Here is a 7,500-nt window from a genome sequence, read left to right on the forward strand (position 1 = left end):
CTTGAAAGTGAAATACCATCGTTTGCAGCAACCATGGCAATTATAGATTCGAAGAGCTCCATTGAAGAAGACTCGGAGACCTGTATTGGCAGATGTCTTGTTGAAAACACATTCCTGTGAAAATTGACAAGAAAGCAAAACAATTGTCATTCAGGAAACTATAAACTCAACACACGACTAATGATAATGATCAGGTCAGTTTTTCCGCTTCCTTTTAATTTAACTAATTCTCTACTTTCTCAAATCCCATAATACATCTTGTTTACCCCCCAAAATTTGCATAATCATTGTTTTTTTATTTCTCTCGGGACATGAAGATGTTCCAAGAGAAATCGAAAACTAAGCCTAGTGCGAGACAGAGCCGTTAATCAATCAAACAGGTCGACCTCATTGCCAGATTAAGTGCAGGATTATGACGTCAAAACTTCGCGATAGACAGCACAAGTGAGACAAACGAGATTTATACTGAACGAAATGATATATGAAATGAATAATATATTGAACTGCGGATGTGAAAGAAAGTAAACCAAGCTTTTATAGACGTAATTTTAGCAATGGCGTAGAGAAGCCTGAAAATTCACGACTTCAACGGGGTTTGAACCCGTGACCTCGCGATACCGGTGCATCGCTCTAACCAACTGAGCTATGAAACCACTGACGTTGGGTGCTGGTCATTTTTGGGTTCCAATTTTCCCGTGAGGAATGAATCAATGAACGAAATGATATATGAAATGAATCATATACTGAACTGCTATGAAATCAAGTAAAGTTATGATCCTCGCTCTTTAAGTCTTGAATTTTTCAGGCTTCTCTACGCAATTGCTAACATTGCGTTCATAAACTGCGAGGATCATAGCTTTACTTGAGATTTACACTATTGGCACAGTTGTTTTTAGTGAAGCTTCTTAAAATTAACTTACAAATCTGTGACTATTTACCTTTATCAAGCCATTATCCCTGCCATCATTCAGGTTCTTAAAAACGCACTGCTTCCAGTTACGCACGAAAGACCCTTCAGCTCCTTTGGGACCTGGGGGACCAGGGGGACCTTGGCTTCCTGCTTCACCTTTGCTGCCGGGTGGGCCTGCTTTACCAGGTGCTCCCAGAGGCCCCTCAGGTCCTGGGAGGCCTGGACTTCCTCGAGCACCTTCTTCGCCTCTTCTCCCTCGAGGGCCCATAGGTCCTTCTGGTCCATGATTGCCTGGTGATCCCGCAGCTCCTACTGATCCCGCGGGACCAGGGATTCCTGGGATGCCTGGGATACCTGGTGCGCAGAAACATGCAGCTTGAGCACAGGATCCATACGGTGATGTCTGTTGAGTAGCGCTCTAAATGGAAGAGGTTAAGAGGGATTAGTTTCCTTGCTTTCACTTTTAATTTCTCATCCATTTACCGTGTAGGTCAAGCTCTAAATCCTTATGCAATGCTTCTCCATCATAGTAGCGTCGATACACAATGCTCTCCGTTATTTAAAACGCAACCTTCCTCTTGATCGGCGTTTTCAAAAGTTTTCAAAAGGTCATTAATAATTCATGAGTCTAACAGCCTATCAAAACACCGATAAAACGTTACGTGTATGAGCTTTACTTAACAATTATTCGCCGAAGGCGAAGTGATTATCGGTGAATATTCACCGATAATCACTGAGGCTGTATTTAGTATAAATACACAGGTGATCATTTCAAAAAAGAGAAAAAAAACAACATTTCAACGCGAAACCATCCTCACTTACAGTGGCAAAACGACTACTGGCAGCCGTTTTGTCCGTCGAGGTGATTATCGGCTGATAATCCGAGATAGCGAGCCAATGAGAGCGCGCGATTTTGTATAATCACCTGTGTGTTTATACTAAATCCTGATAAAACACTCCTCGTTAGTATTCTTTATATAAAGAATACTAATATCAGGGGCACCCAACGAATCTGTTCCACACATTATCTGTTCCCCAGAGGAATCTTGCTGGCTGGCAAAAATACAGGTGTTCCGATGAGCTGGCTGGGAAATTTTGTTATTGATAGAGGTTTTGCCTGGGAATTACTGACTTTTTCTAGCATTTCAACCCGAGCTGGCTGTAGAAACTCTGAAGACTGAGGACGACTAAAAAAAAACAAAAAAAAACCCCTTTCCTCTCCCAGAGAGTAGTCACAAACATACGACAGCTGGTCAGAGTGATTGCGCTTGCGGAAAAAAACCTGTTTTGTCCCGGTTTTGTCGCTTTTGTTTGGTCGTTTCGGATCGAGGGATTTGAAAGCGCCCGGAATTCCTGGCTGGGAAATAAATTTGATCAGCTGGCTGGGAAACCAACCAATTTTATCTAGCTGGCTGGGAAATTTCTTGTGTGTCTTGCTGGGAAAAAGGAACAGATAATGTTTTCCCAGCAACTCTGAAAAACACCTGAAAATGCCTTAATAACATTTATTTTCATTAACTGGGGAATAATAATACATTTTACAACAAATTGGTCGTTGGGTGCCCCTGTAATATGGCATAGCTTGCTTTTCTTGTATGCTAATATTTACCTCTCACAATTTGAACCATTGTTTTGAGTCCAGAGGGACACGCTCTTTGTGGAATGTTTTTTAAGCCGCTCGAAAATCTCGCAGCACGTGTTTTATCGGGTCTAAAAACACTCAGCTACGCCTCGTGTTTTTAAACCCCGATAAAACACTGCTGCTCGTTTCTTAAACATTACTTAGAACTAGGAGCAACCCGAGCAACTTTGACATACATGCCTTTTTTCGCGAACAGTGCGATTATAATTCCAGTTTAACTGATGAGGGGTTGAGTATCAGAATGATTTCCGAATTGATGGCAAATTTCTCAAAAAGAAAAGGAATTAATAAAGTTACTGTAATTGCTTTTTCTGAAAACTGACAGCTTTCTAAGGGTTTATACTGACAAGACATAAAAGGAAACAAATCTTTAAACCACCTCTCCAATTCTCAGATCTGAGCGGTACATCGTTGAGTATCAGAATGATTTCCGAATTGATGGCAAATTTCTCAAAAAGAAAAGGAATTAATAAAGTTACTGTAATTGCTTTTTCTGAAAACTGACAGCTTTCTAAGGGTTTATACTGACAAGACATAAAAGATAACACCGTTGTGATCACCAAAGTTATGTTCTGTTGGGTTGGGTTAATATCTGGCTGGGTGACCCACTGGAAATACGCCATGTGATCTCGAGAGGAGCAGGATGTCGTATTGTTGCCATAAGTGAGTTAAGTGTGTGCTAGTTCTCTAAACTGCTCCGAGGATTTTCTCCTTTGTCACGGAGAATCAGCATGTGGCCTATTCTACCATTCTGGAGCGTATGGAAGAACGCAAGAAAAACGCATGCCTCGATTTTGTTGACAAGGGGGTGTTAACTGCACTCACCTTGTTGTTGCTGCTGCTCTTTCCATTCTCAGAACACAGAGCGAGCACAAGTAGCATCAGTGCACACATTGTTGTGGTCAGCGGTGTGATCATGCAATGTTTCATCATCCCTCAACCTGGGAGTGTTATACGTATTAATTATTACTGCCGCAGTGAGTGAACCGAAGCGAGCGAACGAGGCAGCTCTCTAATCGAGAGAAGAACACATTGTTATTAGAAACGCAAAGGATTGTGGTCAAAGGCGCAAGGAATCGTGTTTATGCGCAAATGGAGGAATTAAGATGCGCGGTATGATCTTGTCAACAAGGATTAGAGCCTGCTCTGACTATAGATAGTTTACTCTGTCACGCAACAAAAAATTAATTCGAAATCGTTCAATGAAAAGAGCCAAGAACTTGGAATGTTGTAGGAAACAAATCTTTAAACCACCTCTCCAATTCTCAGATCTGAGCGGTACATCGTTGCTGAGTTATTTGTCGAAACGTTTCACGCAGCTTTTTAGAGTTTTGTATATGGAGAAGCCATGTGGTCCACCAATTTGACGGCCGGTAATCAATGAAAACATCTGGAGTTTACTTTGCGATGAAAGCGCTTACTTTTCGCTAATGAGATAAAATACATTTCCTAGTGTAAAAAATTGTAACAGGTATTTAGTCTGACCAGGGTTTGACGAAAGATCTCAAATCGTAAATAATATACTTCGTAAACGAGGCAGTGCGTATTTCTGAAACAATATTAGGCCTCGGAAGCAACACTAAATGCAAAGGAAAAATTAATTCCATTAATACCTCAAATAGTTATTACCTACAAACTGCTTTATAACTTGCTTTTGATGATGTTGAAAATATTTGATTTGCTTTTGGAATTCACGAGATATTTTATGCTCCTCTAGTTGTCAAGTTTAGGGTCAATGGCGTTCAGGACAAGTTCTTAAGGTGGCTCAAACCAGTTTCAACACTTTCAAGAGATCTCGTAATTAGCAGGATTGACACTACAACATTTTATCACGTAACAGCAATGTTATGGTACCATTAAAAAACATCAATTACCGCTGAACAAGATGCAGTTATTTTTGTGATGTAACAAGTTACTACGGCAACAGGAAAGCCTTGCAAAAACAGCCTATATTTTGGCTTTAGTTGCTCATATCTGAAAAACGAACTCGGTGACCCCATTTTTTATTGCACAAAAGAGATCAACAGGCCAAGATGAAACTGTCTGCAAAGTTTAAAAAAATTTAGTGGAACGGATTCAGAACGACCTTAAATTTTCTGTTAATCAAGGTGGCTCTGAATCCGCTCCACAGAATTTTTATAAACTTTGCCGATAGTTTCATTTTGGCATGCTAATTACATTTCAGAAATAGAAAGTGGGGGTCATTAACTTTATTTTTGAGATATGAGCAGCTAAAGCCAAAGTATGGGGTGTTTTTGCAAGGCGTTTCCATTGCCACGGTAACTTTTTATGTCACAAAAATGACTGAATCTCTTTCAGCAATAATTGGTGTTTGATATGGTACCATAACATTCCTGTTAAGTGATAAAGTGTTGTATTGTCAATCCTTCTATAAGAACATTTCTTTCAAGTGTTGCAACTGGATTGAGCCACCTTAAGTACTAAATTGTTAGTACCAACACACTGGTACGAAGCATTTCTATGGGCTATAGAATTAACCGATGATATTGCAGTTCTGGATTACGTTTTGTTTTGATTGTTAAATGGTAAAGCAACTTTAGCTGCGTTAAACTGTCTAATCATGCCCCTTTTCTGTCATCCCTCTCGTACGAATGTCTTTGTAATATTGCTTTTCAACCAATCTGAGTTCCACGCTTTGTCGCTGAACCGGCACGTTTCAGTTGAATAATTTATAATTAAAGAAATCTAAAAAAAACTTTTCTTGGTGACTAAAGAATAGCCTACGTGTAGCCGTACCTAGGGTAAAATACAACCCACTAAAATAAAAGCAACTGGCGTTATTTAGCTCAGGCAGACTTAATGTTTGAAACTTTCGAATGAAACATATCTGAAACACACAAGAGAGCATGTGATCGAGATCCTGAATGACTATGCATTGTTAGCTTGACTGGTGGAAAAGTGTACTTAGCGTTCTGAAGACTGAAATTAAAATTGACTTGATAAAGTATTGCACGAAGAGGACTCAATAGTTTCATTAATAAAATGTAAATTGCACATTTACGTTATGCGTATCGTCGTTTTCGAGCGGTCTAGAAGACAGCGCAGTGGTTAGGCTGTTAATAAAAAATAGAGTTAGTCTTCAGGTCTTTTAGTTTGAAAGAACAATCTGCAAGACCGTTAATATCACCATCAAAGGTACGAAATTCATGTGACGTTAACGTTGTTGTTCTCATGCAGTCTTACATTAAAATTAATCTCAATAAATTAGCTAATAAAACCCTTCCACTTCCGTGTTGGCACAAGTTTGCGTTGTACCGGTGGATTCAACACACACGCAATATTCTTAAAATTTTTCCTATTCGTAAGTGAATAATGTTTGAGCCATATGTTGCAGTGAATTTAATTTTTTAATACGAAACGTTTATATACCAGCATCTTCTTTTTTAATTCATTGCAATGAAAGTAAATATCGAATCAACACAGAAGTGGGATCCTCTCTAAAATATATGGAGCATATTACCAAAACTGAACCAAAAAAGAGAACACAATCTTCTTGTCCAGCTTTTTTCAAAGTCATTCCGATTTAAAGTCAAACTGTACAAGCCACACTACCACATTTATTTAAAAAGAGCATATTTAAAACTAACGACTGAAATTGTTGATGCGCAAAAATCTTGTCTCAGCGCAAAACCACGCAAAAGAAGGAATAAAGATATTGCCGGGTTTTTCGAAAAAAAGAGTAATTAAACATTTGCAGAGGGACAAGCAAGGTTCGGGACAAGTTGAAACAAGTTGAGAGACCGAGGGTGGGTTCCTTGTTCACTGCAGTCACAGTGTAATTGGTTTAGCTCAAGAACTTGTTTTCTTTGTCTGTTTGCATCTGAAAAGACAGATTCTTGCCAGAAATACCGTTGACTCGAACCTAAAAGGAAGCTAGGTTTCTAAAATGGTTGATCAGATATCGAGCAATAGTCTGAGTCCAATCAAGACAATCATCTGATGGGAAAGCGATTCATGACGTGCAGTCGACGTGAGCTTGGGTTACTTGCGGAGAGCGAGAATTAAGTCAATTCCATTACCTTCGGGGCAGAATAAATCTTCTTTCGTACCTTGTTGTGTGGAGTTGCTGTATTCACGCCAGTCACCGTTTTTCAAGTCGCTATGCAAGCTAAAGTCCCTTAAGTATTAAAATATTCAAATACCAATGGATGAAATCAGAGTGTAACGTTGTGAGAGATTTAAATTAACTTACTTTAAGCCCACAGCAAAAAATACGAGAACCTAGATCTCGAGAAACTGGAGGATTTTTCCATGTAGACCCCCTCTACATAAGAACCTGTCTTCAGCAAACATTTCAAACTAAGCAGGTCTAGTTTATCAAATAGAGTTGAATCAGTCATTGTGCAGTCTTTGGTGTTTTCGAATTTGTTGGCTTTGAGTATTTGAAGACAGGTTTAGATTACTGCTAATAACGTTGGCCTATTCAGGCGGCAACACTTTTGATTACTTTATTGAAGCCAAGTTTGATTATTTTAAATCAACTGGAGTTTTGTTAACACTTTAGACTGGGGGAAATTTCCAGTAAGCCTGCTATTTAAACTTTTGTCGGCAAACTCGAGAAAAAGTTGGTAAACATGCTTTTCTGACATGAAAAGTACGTGCTGAAAATGTAAATAGTATTTACCAAGCTTGACTGGGAGTTTCAATCGAAAAATCCGGCTTTCAAGATACGTACCCAACTCTAGCATGGAAACGAGGCAAAGCTGTTTTCCGCTTTGTTAAAGCCAGTTTTGAATCGAAACATTTTCCCAAATTAGCTGACTATAATTCTTTGATCCTAAAAAATGCTATTGGTGGATGCCTTAATTCAGCAGACATTTCATATCGAAAGTATTTTAGCCTCGAGATCTCAGAAACAATTGAGAGAAACGAAGCTCAGGAATTACACTGGCACAAGTTGTAGCTGCTACGCAAAGTACACTGATAA

The 7,500-nt window shown here is 39.2% G+C and overlaps 1 protein-coding gene across 5 annotated transcripts in view; it reads right to left on the reverse strand.

The window, feature by feature from the left end:
- The window catches only part of LOC137977630 (collagen triple helix repeat-containing protein 1-like), a 290,043-nt gene that overhangs the window by 430 nt on the left and 282,113 nt on the right, over positions 1-7,500 (reverse strand). For all 5 annotated transcript variants that reach the window (XM_068824916.1, XM_068824918.1, XM_068824914.1 and 2 more), the window contains exons 2-4: positions 3,378-3,493; positions 939-1,328; positions 1-114 (exon numbers count right to left, since the gene is read on the reverse strand). The exon at positions 1-114 is cut by the window's left edge and continues 430 nt beyond it. In XM_068824916.1, the coding sequence (XP_068681017.1) occupies positions 1-114; positions 939-1,328; positions 3,378-3,485 (612 nt within the window). In that variant the 5' untranslated portion in view covers positions 3,486-3,493. The remainder of the gene's footprint in view (positions 115-938; positions 1,329-3,377; positions 3,494-7,500) is intronic.

Source organism: Montipora foliosa, chromosome 11, assembly GCF_036669935.1.
Source record: "Montipora foliosa isolate CH-2021 chromosome 11, ASM3666993v2, whole genome shotgun sequence".
Classification (NCBI taxonomy): domain Eukaryota; kingdom Metazoa; phylum Cnidaria; class Anthozoa; order Scleractinia; family Acroporidae; genus Montipora; species Montipora foliosa.